This window comes from Ascidiella aspersa, chromosome 1 (genome assembly GCF_963924565.1).
Source record: "Ascidiella aspersa chromosome 1, kaAscAspe10.2, whole genome shotgun sequence".
Classification (NCBI taxonomy): Eukaryota; Metazoa; Chordata; class Ascidiacea; order Phlebobranchia; family Ascidiidae; genus Ascidiella; species Ascidiella aspersa.
In genome coordinates this window covers 35,626,169-35,647,169 of record NC_139447.1, presented here as the reverse complement: position 1 = coordinate 35,647,169, position 21,001 = coordinate 35,626,169, and the positions used below count along the sequence as shown (strand labels likewise).

General features: G+C 36.7%; 2 protein-coding genes across 2 annotated transcripts; both read right to left on the bottom strand.

Moving 5' to 3' along the window:
* Positions 1-5,389: 5,389 nt before the first annotated feature.
* Positions 5,390-11,551, bottom strand: LOC146170274 (uncharacterized). Its single transcript, XM_083389566.1, has 6 exons — positions 11,270-11,551; positions 10,011-10,145; positions 8,816-8,963; positions 7,711-7,837; positions 6,910-7,013; positions 5,390-6,161 (listed from the first exon to the last, which is right to left on the bottom strand). The coding sequence occupies exons 1-6, from the start codon at positions 11,463-11,465 to the stop codon at positions 5,483-5,485; spliced, it is 1,389 nt and encodes a 462-aa protein (XP_083245692.1). The 5' UTR covers positions 11,466-11,551; the 3' UTR covers positions 5,390-5,482.
* Positions 11,552-14,329: 2,778 nt separating this feature from the next.
* LOC146170273 (2-Hydroxyacid oxidase 1-like) lies at positions 14,330-19,034 on the bottom strand. Its single transcript, XM_083388056.1, has 9 exons — positions 18,901-19,034; positions 18,408-18,559; positions 17,674-17,789; positions 17,249-17,388; positions 16,635-16,801; positions 16,150-16,241; positions 15,532-15,690; positions 14,878-14,947; positions 14,330-14,409 (listed from the first exon to the last, which is right to left on the bottom strand). The coding sequence occupies exons 1-9, from the start codon at positions 19,032-19,034 to the stop codon at positions 14,330-14,332; spliced, it is 1,110 nt and encodes a 369-aa protein (XP_083244182.1).
* Between the last annotated feature and the right edge of the window lie 1,967 nt (positions 19,035-21,001).

The window sequence follows — 21,001 nt, the reverse complement described above, 5'->3', positions numbered from 1 at the left end:
GGAATCTAGTCGAGAAATGAACATAGCACCATTGCCTGTTTCATTCTATTTATACATACAACCTCAAATGCAGGGGGTCAACTTTTTTTTAGTATCTTCAACGCAGACTTGGACAACTAGATTTATTTTAGCGTTTTAAAATTAGATTAGAATTAAAATGAGAGCATTTTAGTTTTTCTAAACTAGATTAGAATTAGAATTAGATTGTTTTAAGTTTTTTCCAATTAGATTAGAATTAGAATTACCGAATTCCTAAAAAACAAATTTCAACTAGAATCACATTTAATTATTTAAAACCAATTTAATTTAATCGCAAAGTATTCTTATAAGAGTGTGAATGGTAAATATGTGTGTGCTAATTTTTAGGCCTTTTTATGCTTTTTAGACTGTAAAAATTACATACAAGTCGTTCCAAACAAAGAGTTTTATTGAAATTCTGTGTTTTAACTGAGTCACTAAAAATGCCGTTGGACAAAGTAGCATTTTTGGAAAAATCCGAATTTGATTAGAACTAGAATTAGAGCACACAGGCAATTTATAAATTAGATTAGAATTAGAATTAGCCGCATTTTGCTCTAATTCAATAGATTAGAAAACTAGAATTATCTAGTTGTCCAAGTCTGCTTCAACGTACATATACACAATGTGTATTCTGTGATATAAAAATCCTGATCAGGTTTACTGATTTCGGTAAGTCCTGCCGAAGGCATCTTGTGTACTATAACGAGTTCTGTTGTTGTCGGTCTGTACGACTCTAGATCTAAAAGGGCTTGATTACAAAAACGTATTGTGTACTTGTGCCTTTCAGTTACCGTACCTACAAACAGGTTAGAGAAAAAAACTGCTTGCTCCAGAATCCAGAATCACCCAAATAATTGAATATTTAGTTTAACGTACACTGCACCAATTTGGTCATTTTTGGAACAAACTGTGAAAAAAGCTACTCTAGTTGAAAACATAAAACTGTTTAAATTTTTTTTTTGCGTTTACGTAATTCGAACTAGGATGCAAATGTGTCTTTACCTGTGTTTTTTACCAGTTTATTTTTTATTCTTCAATTGTTATGCGTTTTCATAATATTAAACAATTACAATATTACAATATTAAACAATTACGTCATTTTTTACTTGAGAATTATGTACAAACGAAACACTCACTCGAGTCCGTTGCAAGTGTTTAACATCGCCATTCCTTTGTTTTCGTCCCCCTCGAAAGCAAACCCGGCGTAATAACAAAACTCAAGCTCCTGCATGTAATGTACAGATCACAGTGAAGAAATGGTTAACAAATAATAACTTTTTGGACTGTTCTAGGATAATACGAAAGAAGCTATATTGGAAGAAACAACGCAAAAATATGTTTTGCCAAGTTATTTAATGATCAGCCCCTTTATTTTCGAATGAAGGAAATAAATCTAGAATTTCGTTTCATGTGTATACTGCATATAGATGATTGACGTATGTTTTTCTTTTTTGACAGACAAGCCTAAGGTGCCTCGCGAAAGCACGACGAGGTTACGATAAGTACAGATCAAATTAAAGAAAGATATAAAAAGTAATAATAATAGCGGATTCTGTAAGGTACACAGATTAGGTATTATATTTCAAACTGAACTTTCGGCAAATTCGTCATAGAAACCCTCTACAAACCTGTGAAAATCCATTTAAGTAGGTTTCTTCGTATCCGCGCAGTGTTTTAAGGGTACTCCCCACGATTTCGGTGTTGAGTGACATTCGAAGAACGATTTCAGTTCCTTTCCAGTTGAGACGAAACACGGCCTCGCTTTTGTGAATGCCATTTTTTGCCTAAAACAAAATGTGCAACTGACAAAAAATGTAACCTTTAACAGTTTTACCGTTTAATCGCAGAAGATCAATTTGTTGTTGCAGGGAATATTTCACACACGCAACACTGACGTCTTCCTTCAGGGTTTACACGCCTTTTCGAATTTTTAACAAACAAAACTAAAATTATCTAATTATTACATGTATACAGCATAAGAAAATGGCCGTTTATAGTCGTTGTCAAAATTGTGGAATTTAGAGGTCCGTGGCTTGTGTAAAAAACGGCATTTCAATGAAAAAAAGGCCATGAAGTCTACGATACGTAAAACTCCAGTTATCCAAACAAATATTTTGCTTGTACCCTGGTGAAGGCCTTTTTCTTTTATAGTTAATGTGCAACTGGCTTCTACAACCACCAGGGCCAATACAGTTTCAATGACGGCGCCCTGGAAATCTGTTCTTAACATTGCAACTCGATACAGCCGAAATTTATTAATTTAAGTTAAACGTTCTTACCGTGTCAGGCGTTCTGGTCGATAGTTGATTCGACCAAACTCCGTTCACTATTTGCTTAGGAAAGGCGACTTCGTAGCTGCTCAACAAACTCGTATCCACCTTGGCATCGACAACTCCTGCTAGTTTATATTACAAAGTTTTTTTTAATATTAAAGATTAGATCGATCCTATATGCGCGATTAACACTATGATTTAAACTAGATGAGTATGGTAAGAAATTTGATAAGAATTTGCATTATTTACTTTAGGAAGACGATTGACAATATTTACGTTTACTCATTATATATTCTTTGCTGCATAATTCTTATTATTAAGTAAGGTTTTCAAATTTACGCTAAGGCTTAGCGTAAAAACATTGCTGTGCTAAATATCCACTCTCCTATCATAATAATAATGAGAATGTTTGAATTTTACTGTCTGTGACAAATGATAAAACAAATATGTGTTTCTGTGGCCTGTATTTAGTAACATAGTTTTGTCATGTTTTTAACTAATTTAAATTTATTTGAATTTCAACCGAAAAAAAGTTTAGAACGTAGACGTAAAACTTGTTTTTTCGGTATCCATTCCTTCTGAGTAGTTTTTCGATTTCTTTCCAGATAACAGCCACAATTTTACCATTGGATGTTAGCAACCCTGACTATACCACATGTAAGTATGTTCATAAAAAAATAGTTTTCAAAACAATTTATGAAATATAAGACCTAAAATTCGCGAGCTACTCCAAACTTTACGTGGATTTTGCAAGAAACCATTCTAACAAATTGACTTACCAGCTAAAAGCAAAAGCAGAGCCCAAACCAAATTCGCCTCTCGTTGCATTTCGACCGGTTTATCAAAATACATATACAGTTATGCTTTATGTATAGCGGTGTCGGCGAACACCAAATAGTAGTTTAGGGCGTTTTTTGACGGATATAGGCCAAACAAGTACGACAGTTGACCGACAAAACACAACGTGTGAATGGCATTGTTATCTCACCTGACCGAAAACTGCACAATCAATACACGTGAAGATTCGGAAATAGACGTAACGTGTAACGGGTAATTCACATGCTGCTGGGTTAAAGCTTTAGCATGAAACAATCGATGGTCTGTGAGACGTTTACAGGTAGATTTTTTAACAGAGACACATATAAAAACTTTGATTCTAATGGCGACATCTAATTATATTTTTTATTCGCATAACAAACTATAACAACGAAATTCTGGGACGAAATCAATGTGTTATTTTCGACGTTTCTAAAACATATACATAGGCTATCTGTATTGGGGCAGCTAAATCAACATGTATTTTTGCATCAGTATAGCTTTGTATATGATAATACGTTGTTTGGTGGCGGGCCCAAATAATTTTTTGGATATTTCCCCTTTTTTGGATTATTTCACGATTTTTAGCACTTTTATCTAATACATCGAAACCCATCGCTATGCTGCATTGCCGTTGAGTGATTGATGGATTTCGATAAAGCTCATATCTATATACTGTTTGTGGAACTATTCTAACAACGAGCTACTTATAAAGTCGCTTTAAACACTGGTGTGTCACTACTCACTACTGACTTACTGTAGATTAACGCTGAATCGGCAACGTGGAGCCACAAGCATATCATATTCTAATTATTAGCCAGTTAAACTCAAATTTGTCTTTTTCAATATAACTCTAGAGACCTTTCGTTTGACTGTAATGAGAAGCAATTTTCCTAGTCGTAGGCAGGTGATGGGCACAGCGTGTTGAGAGCCCACGACCAATGAAAGGACGAGAACGACTGCTCTAAGCATTAACGCTTGTTAGCTTTTGTAGGTTTATTTATTTCTGTCAGTAGGTACAACTGTAGCTTTCGTCTAAATGCTGTTAAATACAATGATCTGTGCACTGTAATGATTAGCAGCAAAGAGTGCTAACAAGGGTATCTGCGTGTGTGTGCGTGTGTGCGTGTGCGTGTGCGTGTGTGACATGTGTATAACACATAAATGCGCATCTCGTATCAACGGAAACACACATTAATACCTACTAAACAAAAATATCTAAACCAGAATAATCTATTTATATCATAGCAATGAAAATAACGCCTATACCTGCAGTTAGAGCAGTGATTCTCAACAGGGGTGCCGCGGCGCCCTGGTGTACCGTTTCCAATTCTCAATGGTGTCGATAGGTATTTGAAAGTTTTTAAAAATGTGATTTGTGCTCGATTGGTAAGCTTCTTGATACTACTACACATGTACGATTGGAGACCATTATATCAAATGTTACTACATGTTTTAAGTCAATTGTGTCATTCCACTTCCATTTATAGTAACATTTCAGTAAAGGAAAATCCATTCGGGGTGCGGAAAACCCATTTATTATTATAATTTTATTATTATTATCATTATTGAGGGGTGCCGTAAGCCATAAACCGTTTTGGTGTCGATGTTTGGACGCACAAGTTTATATCGCGCCGCTGTTTAACGGTGTTGTAATGACTTAAGTCAATGACTTGACTTAAGTGCACTTAAGTCACTGTTTTTAAATGACTTGACTTGACTTAAGTCTTTCGGACAAATGACTTGACTTGACTTAAGTCTTTTGAACAAATGACTTGGGTTAAAATAAAGCATTTCTTTAAGTATTTTTTTATTAAAATTGATCTATTTGTCCAAATTTTTGCACAAAAAGCAAAATGCTTGCTCTATGTTCCCTTTTCCTTATTTTTTAGTTCAGTTATTGTTCATAATCATACGAGTTAAAATTCTAATGGGTTTAACGTTTTATTTTTATGACAAGGACATGACTTGAAGTTGACTTGCTCTAATTATGACTTGACTGGGACTTGACTTGGGCAACCGATGACTTGGACTGGGACTTGACTTGTTATTTATTCGAAAAGACTTGACTTGGACTTAAGTTATTTTGCAAATAACTTGACTGGGACTTAAGTCGTTTTAAAATGACTTGTTTACAACACTGCTGTTTAAACAAGGTTAGCATTGGTGCGAATCTGTAGCAAGCCGAGCTGTGCAAATTGTTGCGAAAGCGACTGGTCTGTTAACCTTAATCTACCGTAAAACGCAAAACAGAAAACAGAACGAACATATTTCGAGGTTAAGCTTATATATACTTTATGTGCATCGCGCGCAGCGAAAAAAGTCACGCCAGATCAAAGAATAAACACGCGCTGGAACTGAAGGGGCGGCGCTCACTTCTTCTTGCCGAAACTGCTTAAACCATTGCCACCAAGAAGCTGCAGCGTGCTCTGGACGTTGCCCGACAGCAACTGGTTAATGGAGCTGATCTGGCTGCTGAATCCGCGGAACTGGCTCAGCACGCCCGAAGACCCCGTGTTGCCGCCCAAAAAGCTGCTATAACGTCCAAGTTGGCTCGTGATGCCCGCAAACGGGTCGGCTATCCTCCGAGGTTGTTGCCTGGTATTGCTAGAAGAACCTTGCGATGGGGCACAGCGCTTACACTGCTGGTACTGTCGGCTGGCCGCTATAGTTTGAAAGCCGCCTTTTGGCACACACGAGGTCGTACACTGTCTGCAGTCGCGCGGCTGATTGGCTAGCTGGCGCTCACGTGCACGCAGCGCGTTCAGCTGGTTTCTGTTGCAAAAACCTTCGCGTTCAGGTTCGCGGTTGTACAGGTTAAATAAGTTGAATGAACGTCTTTGAGGGGCCTCGCCAACGCATCTAGGTGGTCCGCTAGGTCTGCCTTGGCCCGGTGGACCGAATTGACCAGTGGAACCTTGCTGGGGGGGTCTTGGCTGGAATCCACCTTGCTGAGGAGGCCTTGGGCGGGGCCCACCTTGCTGGGCCCCTGGTCGCCCTGCGTTGCAGTTTGGGAGCTGGGTGAGACCACATTCAAGGCATTGACAGCATCTGTAAAGAGAGGCAAATTGCGGCCGAAAATATAATTACATAACTTACACAGGCGTTTAAAAAACTGTGACCAATAACTTCTTGGAATTAAAAGTTTTTCAGATGTTCGTTCAGGCGATTTGAAATGCCTAATTTGGTTGGTTTGTAACAAACATCTTCTTCTTTTCATCCATTTGATATTTAAATAGAAAATTGTTACGTCATTGTTGCACCATCAGTAGTTATTTTGCTGATCACACTCACTTAGTTTTTTAAAAAGTAACTCAAATTCAACAAGTTCTAAACATTTCAAAAAAACATTTGTTTGATTAGATGATAAATGGTAATCGCGGTTGTTTAAAAAAATTGTGTCGCGACTTATAAATGTAAATTCCGTAACCTTGCCAGTGGTTCTCAACCGGGGTTCCGCGGCACTCTAGGGTGCCATTTTTAACGCGCAAGGGTGCCAAGAGATACTTTAACTTATTTAGGATTCCAATTTTTGCTCTGTTGGTAAGCTTCTTGACACACATTTTGTGTACGATAAAAGTAGCAAAATTTTTTTATTTAACTTTGTTGCACAGTTAATGTGCTGTTTCAATCTCGTTTATTGTAACGTTACAGTTTACCACTCAGCAAAATACGAGCAAGGGTGCCGCGAACTATTTGTAATTTCTGTAGGGTGCCGCAAGTCAAAAATAGGTCGCAAAACACTGCCTTACGCTTTCATAGTAGTACTAAACGTATATAAAGTTAACTTATTACTTACCGTGGACTGATGGGAATTCCCTTGAAGCAAGGAACCACGTGATCAGATCCGCTGCTTCCATGATAGTCGGAAACGTAACGATAGCGTTTAGGGTCGTTCATTGGCTAAATAATATAAAAAATATATTTTCTTGAACCATAAACCCAGCAGGGATGTCTAGGTTTTGTTTCTTGTTTGGTCACAGACGTTAAGATGCTTAATTAAGACTCTTGTTAAAAAACAAGTTTGGCAGATTGGTTATTTATAGTTTGGTGTGAGGCTAATTTATCTGCAAAACTAAAATAGTAGGCTATGCTATTTTAAAAAACTAAATGATTTACAATACTAAATAACAATGTGTAGGGAAGGGTTTCTGAACGATGGCCTTCGGTACACCTGGGGGGCCACTGAGCAGTCTTAAATAGCACATATTATTTTTTAAACGCGGCAAAGCGGGCCAACAAAGAGTTAAGAGCCCGTAAAAAGGTCCACCACTTATAAAAAGTTGAAAACCACTTGAAATAGGTACAGTTTGTTCAACAATTGGATTAACCGATTTTCTTTTTGAAAAATTACACCCGGTTTCAGAACTTAATTTAAATTTAAAATTTATACCCAACGTTATTTACTTGAAGTTTTAATGTTGTGTCTAAAATGAAATGCTAGACCTCGATCGAAAACAAATTAAGCCTTGATCGAAAACAAAACCGTCCAATATATTGTGTAACACAAGAATAATATTTGTTAAACCCATTTGCATTTTCATGACCTAATATCATATCAAAAAAGCAATTTAGTAAGCTTTGAAATTTATTTTCTTACCATGAAACCGCCGCATTGGTCCAGGTTTTGTTTCACTCCTCTGTACATCGGTGAGTCGTAGATGGGAAAGCCGTCCAAAGCAACTCCAATCAGCTGGGGGATGTGACTCTTCTTTATACCGAGACACCTGATCAAATTGAAAAATAAGCAAAGGGTGAGACGAGGGTGATAAAGGGGAAATCACCGATTTGTCAGTGGGGGAAACATTTTAGATTTTTTTTATAAATTATTGCCACATTTAAGGTTCGCATTGTTTACCTATATTTTCCTGAATTATTTAACGATATCGCCACTGTTGTAAGAACAGTCAATAACTTCAAAATAACCCAACTATACTTAAAGTAATTTATGTGATTCGACTCGTATTGATTTTGTTAAGACAAATGACTTTATTTGGAAGTGTGTTTTATTATACATTTTTACAACAAAGGCTAAATTCAAACGTTTATTTACGCAAAACAATTTTTGGCCATGTGTTTGAAGCGGTCGTTTTAACAAATTTAAAGGAGCCCTTAAAGAAAAGAAAATGATGCACCTATCTACAAAACACGTTTTTTTACATACATTAATTCGGCAAACTTTATTGCTTGCTAAATTGCCAGGCGATGGATAAATACCATGGGTAATCTCATGAACAGTGTGCATTCTGTTCACGCCTTGTGCTATGTTGTCAGTACGCTTTTATTTGTACAAATATTTTTCCATTTGAAATTCTTTACGCGACACCCTTGGGCTTACACAGTTTGGGTGTCACTATTAGGTAGTTTTAGAAAGGTGACAACATTGTGCGAACTATGGCATTTCCGGAATAATGAAAGACGTCATTTTATAACGTATTAGACGACCGGCGGCTTAAATGCGTCACAATGCAAGGTTAACTACATCAGTGGTTCTCAGCCAATCAGGACTCGGTGTATAGCATAATGTTCACGAACTTCACAGATTACTATGAATAAAATAGTTGCTACAAGTCTGTTGCAGTAATTTAAAAACCAAAAGCGATTTATATTACAGCTAGAACTCAGTACAGAAGTTGACTTTGAGTGAGAATGTTTCGGGTGCAGTTAGTAAACAGTAGAAATACAATCTTTCCGACATCACTTACTCTGGGTTGGGGGCCCGGTGGAAGTGGTATTCACCGTTGGGGGCCGGGTGTCCGTTACATTCGTCGAAGCTTCCGTCAGGCATCTGGTTCACGTCGAGACAACCCGCCTCTAAGTGGTTGTAGAATACTGTACCGCTAACCGCCACACCTGCACACAACGCAACCGAATGTAAGTACACAACTCAACTGTGTGTAAGCCACTTGTGTTACGGCCTACGACTCCTGACGCAATTGAAATGGGTTTGAGCACAAAATCATACAGGTATCCATCTCTATCGTATTAATATAAAATAAATTATATAATTTGACCCTTTATAATACAAACTTTTATTCACGACCTTTACTTAATATTAACTTCTTTATTCTCCGTTCTTTCAATGTTGGCAAACTATATTTAATATGGCGATGATCTTTTTTTGAAGCCCAATTGATTAATACTTTTATAGTTTTTATTTTGTGAATTTTTTAGTTTATTCTTCTGTCCACGTATCACAGAATTAGTTGTTTCACGTGATTGTGAAAATAAGGGGCGTTTTTATTTTTGTCGTGCAGATTTGGCCTGTTAAAACCTTGCCAGAGCAATTGCCATACTTCCCACACTTCATCGAACATAATTTCAACACATTTCAATTGGTTTGAATATAAAAAAAAACATTCTCAGCTAACAAAGCTTAATCCTTGAGTTCGAACGGTGTATCTTAGACCAGTGTCTATACCTGTTATAAGGTTATTGGGGGTACAGGAACTAGTTCCAGGGGTCCATGAAGTCCTAGTTGCAATATTAGGGCATATTTAAAAATTAAGTAATTTTTTCAAAAAGTTTTGATTTCAAAATAAAACGTTTTTGCACTGAGTATGGATTTAATCCATTGCGTTTTTTTCATTTTTTTGGCTTTGTATTGTGACATAAATTTTATTGTGAGATCGCTTAAATTCCTTGCCTACGCAAGAAATGGTCCACGCAAAGCAAAAATATTTTTTAGGGTTCTGCGGGAAAAAAAGCTCAACAACCCATGCTCTATGCTTGTGAAATGTTTGGTTTTAGTTTGAAAAGCTCTACGTAGAATTATCACGAAAAATCACAGTATGTAGAATTGCCTAAAAAAAAACTATGCCCTAATTTGAAAAAGAATTTTTCCCAGCGTTCAATAAAACGCGCACAACTGCTTCAAAACACAAATTAACTCCAACTTACCGACAGGGCCATTGGGCGTGCAATAAGTTACGTTGGAGCGGGCGACTGGCGACCCCGGAACCTCAAAGGTTTTGGCCAAATAACAGGTTCTCACGTTAGGCCGGCAGCATCCCAGCTCGGTGTTGTAGCATTGACCTGTAACCAGGGAACGATGAAGTATTTTTCCATTTTTCCCCTTTTTTCGAAATGTTACTAAGTTATGTTAAAATGGGACGTCGAAAAAAACAAGTTAAAAACCTTGTCTAAACTTTTGGCCAAAACAAAGCTGTCGAAATTGGCAAAATGACAGTTTAGAAGGAATAACGCATAGGATCCAAAAAATAATCACTTATTGCTCGTTATAATGGTGTTTAAATTAGTATTTAGGTGTACTAATGATACGTAAGCCGTAATCGTTGGTCAAAAAGCAGCTTTAAAAGGGCTAGATCACAGTTATTAACACACCATATGTGTGTGCATCTTCCATTGAACCTATAGCCTTTGATAAAAATCACCATTTTTAACAAAAATGCGTACCAGCAACTATACTATTTTATCGAAAGCCGGTTTGGACCGTCCAAGCTTAAGTTCACCGTTGTCCAGTAGTGCAACTAACTGTTGTTGTATTTACTGTAGCACGACGCAGCGTGTTTAGCCTTAACATAAACGCAGGACGAAGGTGGGCGGTTCCAATTGCGTTCGGAACGATTCTAAGCAATTTGCCAGTGCTTTATACAGGTTGCGAAGTTAAAACTCACAAAGTATTTCTGTGTTGTACATACCAAGCATAAATGTCAGCTTTATTGGCCTACAGAATTGCTTTTAATCTAAAAGATAACTTAAATTAGAATCGAAGGAAAATAAATATTTATATCCGAGTGTTTGACATTAATTTTAATATTTACATTTAAACTTTGCGAACGCCATAAAATAAGCTCAAAAACTTAAGCTTTATTAATCTTTAAAAGACTTTCAACAACAATGACCATTGTTTTATTGTATTTTTAAACTTTTAATTAAGAGCTGAATAGTTGATTTACAAAATGTGTTTTACAGGTTTGATTGGCCTCAATTTGCTATTAGTTACGATAAGCAAATATAAAGTATCCGTCAATCAAAATAGTGCGCAAGCCCTTACTTTACGTGAATCACAATCTGCATTTAATTGACATTTAGTATAGTATACAAAATTTTAAACAAATAAAATCAACATAAACAAACATGGCTGCCAAAACAGCTCCGCCTATCGCCTAACAGGTTAAACAACAAAAAGCACAAACCGAGCTGGTGCTCCGGAAATCCACTAATGGTGATCTCGTAGTTTCCCGCGTCATTCTTCTTGATTGAGAACGAGCTGGTGTTGCGAATGGCCAGCTGCAAGTTGTACTTGAGCACGTAGTACTCTCGCTCGGTTAGGCCTTGCGTTAGGGTAAACACGCAAGCCAGCAAAACCGCCGCCGTCAAAATACACTGCATATTTCCTAGCCTTATGCCTGTAGAAGACGAATGACTGCTGCGCGCTGCAAGTTGAACTACACTGCTGCTGAAATTTGAGCTTGCAAGTTATGTTGGCGCCGAGCGTGGAAATGCCTTCCAGTCAGGTCAGCGAGCGCCGTTTTATACAGCGAACTTGACAGTTGTTCCACGTGCAAGGCGATCGGCGGCACCGTTTCTGAGCCCCGCAGCTAACTCGGACGCCGACGGAAATATATTGTAGCCCCGGGCTTATTTACGCGAGGCGGAAGGGCGCAAAATGTTCTCATGCTGTCAGCTAACTTCGGCGCTGTGGAAGCCTAAGGACAGAAAAGGCAAGCAAAGTTCAAATGCTCCGTCATTTCGGGTTTGTTAAACATATTGTAAAGTCGTGATGCTGCGGCCAGGCAAAATGCGCAAAACTTTATCAATTTGCTTACAGGCCTAAAAAGCACGGATCAAATGGTGTGTTTTTGTAGTTTGCGAGGTTTCTGCGCGTAAAACTCGCCACATGTGCATGAATGTAGCAAAACTGGGATTAATTGCATTTTTAACGATTGCAATAGTTAACTTTACCAAGGACAACAACTTCGGAAAATGTCTCTTTTATGAAATACATTTTGAGGTTAAATAAATACAACGTAACCCTTTTCGAAAGGAAAGGTATTTTTTCCAAAATATGTGATTTTAACCTGTATTTTTCTCAAAAGAATTGTTATACGTGATTTACGACGCTTTAACAATCTCTTTTTTTTCAGGTCCTATATAAGAATTAAAACCTAAAAAACGTAAAAATTGTACCTATGTCGCAAACCAATGCACGGGACGGTGTGACTTTGGCGCTTCGTGTTTAAGTTAGTTTTTTTATCCCAACAGTAACCCAACAACCTTGTGCTGGTTCAAATAGCCTTGGGGAATTCATGTTAACTCAGTTGTGCCTCGACTGGTATGTCATCCAAGGTCGTAAAACCTGGACTGTGGTCCACGGCGAAGGTCAAATAAACGACCTTAGGACACTCCAAAGACAAGCCCAGTTGTTGAACGGCCGGCCGAAAAACCGGTTTAAACATAGGGCGGGTGCGCATGTAGTGACACCCGTTGACTAACAACCTGCAATATGCCGGCAAAATAATACGCGCAGCGCAAATAGAGTGGTATTTCTAAGGTTGAAGTTACAAGTCGGTAAATGCTGTTTCAGCTGTGCTGCTGTTGCTGATGTAATTCACAGAGGCCAAAAAGCATCCATTGTGATGTCAAAATGGCGTTAAACGCCTGCGGCTGTTGTTTTAAAAGTTTGTAGGAAACATTAACGGAGGAAATCGTTACAAAACTTGATCTCTTCGTTCAAGCCACTTTTGCTTCGCGACCTTTTATCGGTCAAGTGTTTTGCCATTACCACGTATTAACAAAACCAAAGTCGTACGTGGCTGATTTAAAATGAGTAAAACGTTCAATACTGATGTTGGACTGTTAGTGATTGCCAATGGACAATAAACAATTTTCTCAAAACATGCAGAACAACCAAAGGGTTATCTTTACAACAATAGTAAATAAATGTTAACAGTTGATGGTTTACCCCTGTTTGGGCTTATAAATTGGATAAGGGTTTGAATTATTAGGGTAGGTAATCATAAAGTTAGTAGTGGGGTTTGGGGTAAGGTAAAAGGTCGTGTAGGCCTTAAGGCCCGTTTACACTACAGCTGCACTGAGCGGAGCTGAGCTGCACTGGGCGTGAAATTATTTTCACTACAGCTGCAGTGAGCTGCGCTGGGCGTAAAAATCGCGACAAAACGTAACGTTTTTCTATAGCTGCACTGGGCTTGAGTTTAGCAAAGCGTGAAAATCGCTCCAAAGCGTAGTTTTTCCGAGCTGCACTGGGCTTGAGTTTATCAAAGCGTGAAAATCGCTTCAAAGCGTATTTTTTCCGAGCTGCACGGGACTTGAGTTTAGCAAAGCGTGAAACGCTTGCCACAATAGAATTTACATGCAAATTACGCTTTGCTCAGCTCAGTGCAGCTGTGAACGGGTTAATCTGGCCATTTATATATTTTCCTGCGATTCGATTTAGGTGCTATGTTGGTGTTATTTTGAACTGTGTTTTTTTTCAGCAGTGATGTTGTTCTAATTTCAGCCTTAATGACTGGAGTCACTAAATTGTTATAAAGGCCGCGTGTTAACGGTGTTTTATATCACTGTCTCATTCCAGTTTGGGCAGTGGTCATTTTAACAACTGCAAAAGTACAATACGATGCAGCAAGTTGAATGTGACTGAATCAAACTTAATCTGATTCAGTTATAAATTGATTATATTTCGTGCCAGTTAACTAAATGGTAATTCCTGGCTACACTCTTTTAAAGCGGAAATAACGAACATCTTAATCACGAATATTTGCAAGCAAATATCCAGGGCACTTTAAGCGTGTAATTGACGCATAAGCGAACATTAAACACGCATAATCGTAAATTCACACTAATATTCTATTAGCGTAATACAAAGCAAATATTGAAAGAAACCTAATATTTAAAATACAACGTTAAAAGTAGCGAATATTTTTGTTATGGTTATTAGATCCCGTGGGAACAAAATGCGAAATAAACAAACTGCTCCCCTGAGAAAAACGTTCTGACACTCGCTACGCCATAAACATTACTGACATTGCAAGTCGTAAACTACTGCACAAACAAAAATAAATTCTTAAACGTCAGTTGTTCATAGAAATGTCTCACAACTAGAGAAGATGTAAAAGTGTAAAATGCTGGCCGGCCAGACGTTTAAGTAAATCGCGTGTACGTATATATAGTGCTGTTTTTCATAAGCATCGAATGGCACATTAAACAGGTTTCAGCAACTTGCCTCTCGATGCAAATTAAAGCATTGACCGGTGATAGTAGGACTGTGGAACAACAAGGTTCTTGCCTTTTTGTAGTTCCGCAATCGATTTGCAACCTGAAAAGTAAAAAAATGTTTTGAAACCGCCAAAAAAGCTGTGTAAGGCTGCTGCGTTATCAAATAAGCAGTTGGCATAGACATAATTCGTTGAATTACTGTCAGACTACTGTGTCAGGTGAATTCCAATAAATGCTGGTACAATCTTAAAAAATATTGCTCCACTTTCGCATGTCTTTAAGCAAATTGCGTATTATTTAGTGATTGTAGTATCCTTTAAGAATGACAAAGAGATTAATGTATAAGTACAATCTTTCGAATATATGATCTTCTAAATCTTTTTCAAAATGTGATACCTTAAGAATGAGAAGAATTTAACTTAGGTCGGCCTACCTATAATCGGATAAAGCATCAATATATTTAAGCAAGTTTTTTTATTTAAGTTTTTAAACTGTTCAACTAATTTCCGTATTTAATGTCATTTAGTTTGCAAGTGTGAGGTATTCCGACCCAGGCTAATGTACTCACCCATCAGTTGTAAAGCATTTTTAAACTCATCCCTCAGAATTGTTAGAACCTTTTTTACGCCTTCTTCTCCCTGAAAAAAATATATACAGAAAATTACAAAAAAATATATTTTTACTGTCGTTAAATTTCTTGTGACGAAATAAATACAGGTACGAATGATGGTTAACACACTGTTATATGTTTCAAAAGCAAACCATTCATAAAAAAAGGCCAACAATCAGTAAAAAGTTGAGGTTACTTTCCTTACATACTTTATAACAGGGCTGTTTATATCAGATCGCAGCCAATATCTTTGTCTATAGTAGTAGGAAACTCGTCCGATACGTTTCGGAACCGATCCGATGCCAAATTAATATAGGTTTATAGTTTTCAGTCATAATTTGCGATCCAACTATTAACAAATAAAGGTAATAAACTTCTTCATGCTAAAGAAAATATGGTCCTAATGACCTGAAAAAAAATTGCCTTTTTCACATTTTAATTCCATCTCTTTTTGCTTGTAGGGCGTTATAAAGACCTAATTTGGTATGGAATCGGATCGCGATAATTTTGTGCAAAATATCGGATATCGGTATCGGAATAAAATGTGAAGTATCGGACATCCCTGGTGTACAGTATAGTTAGGAACTTAAATGCCATTAAGTATAGCCTTACATCGTGTGTCAAGCCCCAAACAGCGGGTCTGCCAATGAACACAGCTCGGGCGCCTAAAGCCAGAGCCTTGAGTACGTCGGTGCCAGTCCGAATACCGCCGTCCATGTAAACTTCGCAACGGCCGTTCACCGCAGCTATCACTTCGATAAGAGCATCGATCTGAGACAAAAAGATACTAAATTATATTTTATTTTATTTAATTTAATGGGTGTTTAATGCTTGATTATATTGCAATACAAGGTAAAATTTAACTCTTATAGTTTCGAGCATAATAGTTGGAAGTTGTAGTTAGACGTAGTAAGAATACCAAAGCCCATACAGAAGTAGGTATTAATTATAACGTTTCGCATATTTCTTTATTTATTTTTAACATGTTGGTAAAATTTGATATAGATAGCTGTCAGGTTAATAAATTAACACAGCTAAAGTACACAAAATAAACGTTTAATATAAAAGAAACAGAAAAAAAAAACAATCAAAACAAGACTGTCCGTGAAATAGTGTGAGAAAATGACGAAAAAACGACCTTGAAAAACACTATTGCCCAACTGCGGGCTGTAAACGTAGACACTGATTTTCATGATTGTTTTACCAGCGAAAAACGTCTAGCAAACGTACAGTGGCAGGTACACCATCCAGTTGCCGACCTCCGTGGTTTGACACGACAATCCCGTCCACGCCATGCTCTACCGCCTTTATTGCCATTTCGCCTGAAACAATAATACCGCTGATAAAAATTGCTTTACAAAGTGGTGTTTTTTGCTATATTTTTTACAAAGTGGTGTTTAAGTGTTGGTATGCATTACGTGCTAGATGTTTTGTCGAAAGTGATGAACTTTTAAAAATCTTTTTTTAGGTTTAGATCTACAGATTTTCATATTTTTTAAACTTTTTGTTTAAACATAATAGTATTCAAGTTAAATTTAAAGAATCCCCGGTATCTAAATAAAAAAAAGGTTATTTGCAAAACAAACTTGCTGTAAATCAAGACCTGTATGCTTGTAAATAATCTAACTTACTATTATGTGAAAAGAGCTTTACCAGGTAACCATACATTTTTCAAATCATAAATAAAAAAATGGTTATGCTTAGTTATAATTTACTTGTTAGAACCCCCTTTAGAACTATGGGCATCTTTGTTAAACTTCTTAGCCACTTTAGATCTTCCCATTGCACTGTTGGATCAATCAAGTCAGCATAATAATCGCTATACCCCAAGCTTTCATCACTTATTGCGTTAAGATTTGAGCCTAAAAGAAGGTTCGGAAACCTAAAAAAGAATCGGTCACTTTTTGACATAGGATGAAAGCCAGTTCTTGTGGTTACCGACACTTTCCAGAAAAACGTGATTATTTCAGATTGTAAGTCTTTAGGCGAAAACAGAAATACTGAAAAACTATTTCTAATACCGTACAACGGAAAAGTTTAGGACGAAATTTACCCTTAAAAATAAATTTTAAAGCCAAAGAGGTCGAGTAAATCACATTTAATGACAAAATTTACTAATAATGATAAAAGCAGATAAATCGAAACGTCTCAATCAAGATGATATCCATTTACTGGATCTTTTTGGCTTCATTATTAAGCTACATAACACATCCGTGTAAAGTGTACCTAAGATTTAACCTGCATCTCACTATAACCATCTAGTGGCTGGGGTGTTTTAGTAAGTTAAGTCATGAATAAACCTGTTAGTGTATAGAACGGTAAAACTCACTTGATATGCGGTGAGACAGAAAAGCGATTGCGATCGTCATTGAGTCTTTTACTTGCAACTTGGGTATCGACAGTTAAAAATACTCCCTTAAAACCATGTGCTTCGGCTGTTTTCACAATTTGTTTTGATATTTCTCTGTCCTACAAATTGAGGCAAATAAAACAGTGTTGGTACTGTTTTAGCTAACGATTTAGTGTCTTCAAGGGACGCAGTTAGTCATAGAACTAGTTTTCAAAATGACTTGCATAAGGAAACTTGGGTTTTTGTTTTTATCAGTGTGATAAGGGTCTTTATATCTAGCGGTGTACAAACGTTTTTAATGCTGAGTTCGTCACGTCTCCACCAACATCAAACTTTTGCCATTTCAACTAAGTGTGCGAAAAATACAAAGCATATAAATAGATTAATATTTATTGTTAAAAAACCTTGTAAATGTAGAGTTGCATCCACTTTATCGAGTCACCAGTTGCACTTGCTAACTCCGCTATGCTTGTATTTGACCAAGTGCTCAAGGTAAATCCAGTTCCCATTGATTTAGCAGCTTTGGACAAAAAGTTAACCTGCTTAGCAGAAAAGTATTTCTTTCAGAAAATTACCCTACATCAGGGGTTCTTAAACTTGTTTTGCGGCGGACCCCTTAAAAATGTTTTTGCTTTGCGTGGACCGGGGAAAGCAAGGGATTTTAAAGATGGTGTCACAAAATGACGTCACAATAAAAATAGAAATGTGCTGTTTACGATCCAAAAATGTGAAAGCAGAATGGAGTTAAATATAAATTTAGGGCAAAAACGTTTATTAGTTTTAATTATTCTTTAAAAAAAATATACACTAATATTTCAAGAAGGCGTTCGTGGACCCCATAAACTAGTTTACGTAACCCCAAGGGGTAATGGACCCCAGTTTAAGATCCCCTGCCCTATATTTTAATAAGCATTTACAACAACTTAATTAATAATTAAAAAAACGCATAGGCACTACTATGATTGAGTCTAAAGTTTATAGAATGATCATAACTAGTTTGAAAATGTTATGGATATCGCTCATTAGAAATAACAGGAAAAAGAAACATTACACATGTGAGCTTGTGTTCTATTTGATCTAAAAAATAACAAAGCCTCTAGTACTTTATTCTATTTTAGAGCTATTTCCTTCAATATACCTTTAGCAACAGCTATTTCACCCTGTGGATGTGCCATTTTATTTGCCCATGTCGGTGCGATGCAAACTGGAAAGGAAATGCTTGAACCAAGTACTGAAGTCGTCAGATCAACCGACGAAACATCATTCAAGACGTGAGGACGCAAACGATATCTGAATCAGGTTTGTTAACATTAAACAACTGTAATTGTACCTTTTAAAGAGCATATCCATTTAAGCGTTGTGTGTTGTCAAATCATTCACATTCTTTATGTTTTTAGTATGTCACAGCCCATTTTAATTAAATAATATAAACGCATTTTTCACTTTGTACGAATTATCTTCAGCCGTAAACTTAAAAAAAAAAAATCAACTTTCTAAAGTTATTATTTATGGCGCAACGTTTATATGCAACTTTAGGACGTTATCTTTAAAAAAAATATACAAAAACTTAAAAAAAATAGAATACTTACTGCCCATTCATATATGTATATATAAACTAGCAACATACAAACCGTTTGAGAGCTTCACAGTTATCTGCAAGTGTTAGTTCGTCATTGGATCCACTCTGAAAATTGTCCCACGTAGGCTTGGCCAATATTTTTCCGGCAAGTTGTTCGAAATCCTTTATACACACGGGATCTCCCATAGTTTTCAAAGATTTTCCAGAAAAGCCAATGCTAATTTGTAGTGCAAATCTGCTCAGCTATTTAAAAAATCTCAGTCTTGTTTCTACATTAGTAAACAGCTAAATCGATGTAAAACATGTAAAGGGGTCAATTAAATTGGCACTTAACTACAGTCTGTCTAGACCGGGTCTGTCTAATCCAGCTCGAAAAATCATTGTAACCTATTTCAGGAAAGAAAAGACTAAATAACTCACGTATAGTTCTACCAGCCAGTGGAACTCCTGCAGCTAATTTTGAAGAAAAAAATAAACTGTTGTTTCTACAATAAATAAAATTATGACTTCCCTACTTGATTTACCTACAACGCAAGACAACTTACTAACTTGTTTTCTAACTAGTAGCCTAACAACTAATATTGGCAGGTTAGACAACGCATTTAGGAACAGTCCAGCCTATGAGAATTGCATTTCCAGTACGCTGCGCCGCATGGTCAGTCAGGCGAACTGGCTTGGTCGACAAAACTAACTTTTTTTGACCGCTTGCCAGTTTTCAAGCACCGGCCTATTATCTGTCTACAGCAAAAAGTGACATAGGCAAACAGATAACGACGCCGTGCAAGGTTCCCAGCAAGCATGGGATGGGCTGAAAAAGCTGCTTGGCAAAACGTTTGCTCAGTGTTCGAGCAATGCAGCCCGCAGGCCATTCAATTAATTAGGAATGGCGTTTTGTGCTGAAAACTCAAGTTTGCATTGTTAGCAATACGGCGAAGTTGCCTCAAAATTCTTAAATCCCTCAGTGATTTTTTGCTGTATTGCGTAGCCTAAGTCAAACTATTTACATTTTATCTCCTAAACTTGACGCAATACGATTATGAAAAAACCAAGTATTTGGAATATACTTTCCATAGACACTTAAGGAATAAAATATATATTGTGAAAATAATTTTATTTTAAAAACAATGTCACAGTTTTCTAATTGAAAAACTTAAGTCAGCCAGACCTTGTGTTGAAAAAAATCTGTAATTTGACCCAAAATGCTATTGTTTAGATGGCCATGTTACACAGCCCATATGACAGTGGTATCCCTTGGAAATATTAATGAAACCTGGTTTATATGAAAGTACTTGAAATAAGCTCTCCATAGACACCTTACACAAAAAAATTGAAGGCAATGTTTTTGAGACATTTTGCTCCAAAATTCAGGTCCGCTTCACCGATTTTTAAAATACATAATAGTTTGACCTTAACTTGACCCCTGAACTTATGTCTGAAACAACAAAACAATGTAACACAAGTAACATTAAGTTATTATCTTTTAAATAAACTTTATTTTGAAGTAAAACTCAAATCCATTAAAAAGTTATGCTAGATTGAAATTTGCTTGAGTAAAAATCAATTAATTTCATGGTTCAGCGAGCGCAAAACAGCCAAAATTTCAAAACAGCATAACTTTTTAACCCCTCGTACAATTTTGGTAAAATAAAGTTTATTGTAATCAGGTTGAAGAACTCTATACATGTACAAAATTTGAGCAATTTTAAAAACATATGGATTAAATAGGTTGGTTGCTTTGACATGGAATTACCCTTTAGCAATTTACAAGCCAAAAATGTTCGGGCTTCGATCGAATCTCATAGATAAATCGGCTATGTTCGTGTTTTGAGGGAGTCGTTTTAGTCCGAAGGCGCCATGCATAGAAATCAACAATAGGAAGTTACGCCAACAGCGCTTTGCACCAATTTGTTGGAAAATATAAATTTTCCTACTGCCAAAAAATCCCAGCGATCCGCCCATGAGCAACAGTTCTTACAGTTGTTAAAATAAACGGAGTTCAAATTTATTGCAGCCCGCCTGACCGAGATAGTTTTGGTCAACGATTGTACAAAGGTTGCCGACCACTGTTCTACAGTTTACTTTACTTAATTATATAATAATAGATATCCAAACAACTTCATGTTATTTGACATATTTTTGTTTTGATATTATCT

What these genes read in the sequence shown, in the direction of transcription:
- LOC146170273 (XM_083388056.1), bottom strand. Translation starts at nt 19,034, where the DNA reads ATGGGAGATCCCGTGTGTATAAAGGATTTCGAACAACTTGCCGGAAAA. An exon ending in TGCAACTCTACATTTACAAG is followed by an intron (nt 17,389 to 17,673) that starts GTTTTTTAACAA and finishes CTCAATTTGTAG; the next exon opens with GACAGAGAAATATCAAAACA. An exon ending in TTTGGGGCTTGACACACGAT is followed by an intron (nt 14,948 to 15,531) that starts GTAAGGCTATAC and finishes TATTTTTTTCAG; the next exon opens with GGAGAAGAAGGCGTAAAAAA.
- LOC146170274 (XM_083389566.1), bottom strand. Translation starts at nt 11,465, where the DNA reads ATGCAGTGTATTTTGACGGCGGCGGTTTTGCTGGCTTGCGTGTTTACC. An exon ending in CACCGGGCCCCCAACCCAGA is followed by an intron (nt 7,838 to 8,815) that starts GTAAGTGATGTC and finishes CAATTTGATCAG; the next exon opens with GTGTCTCGGTATAAAGAAGA. An exon ending in ACCAATGCGGCGGTTTCATG is followed by an intron (nt 7,014 to 7,710) that starts GTAAGAAAATAA and finishes TATATTATTTAG; the next exon opens with CCAATGAACGACCCTAAACG.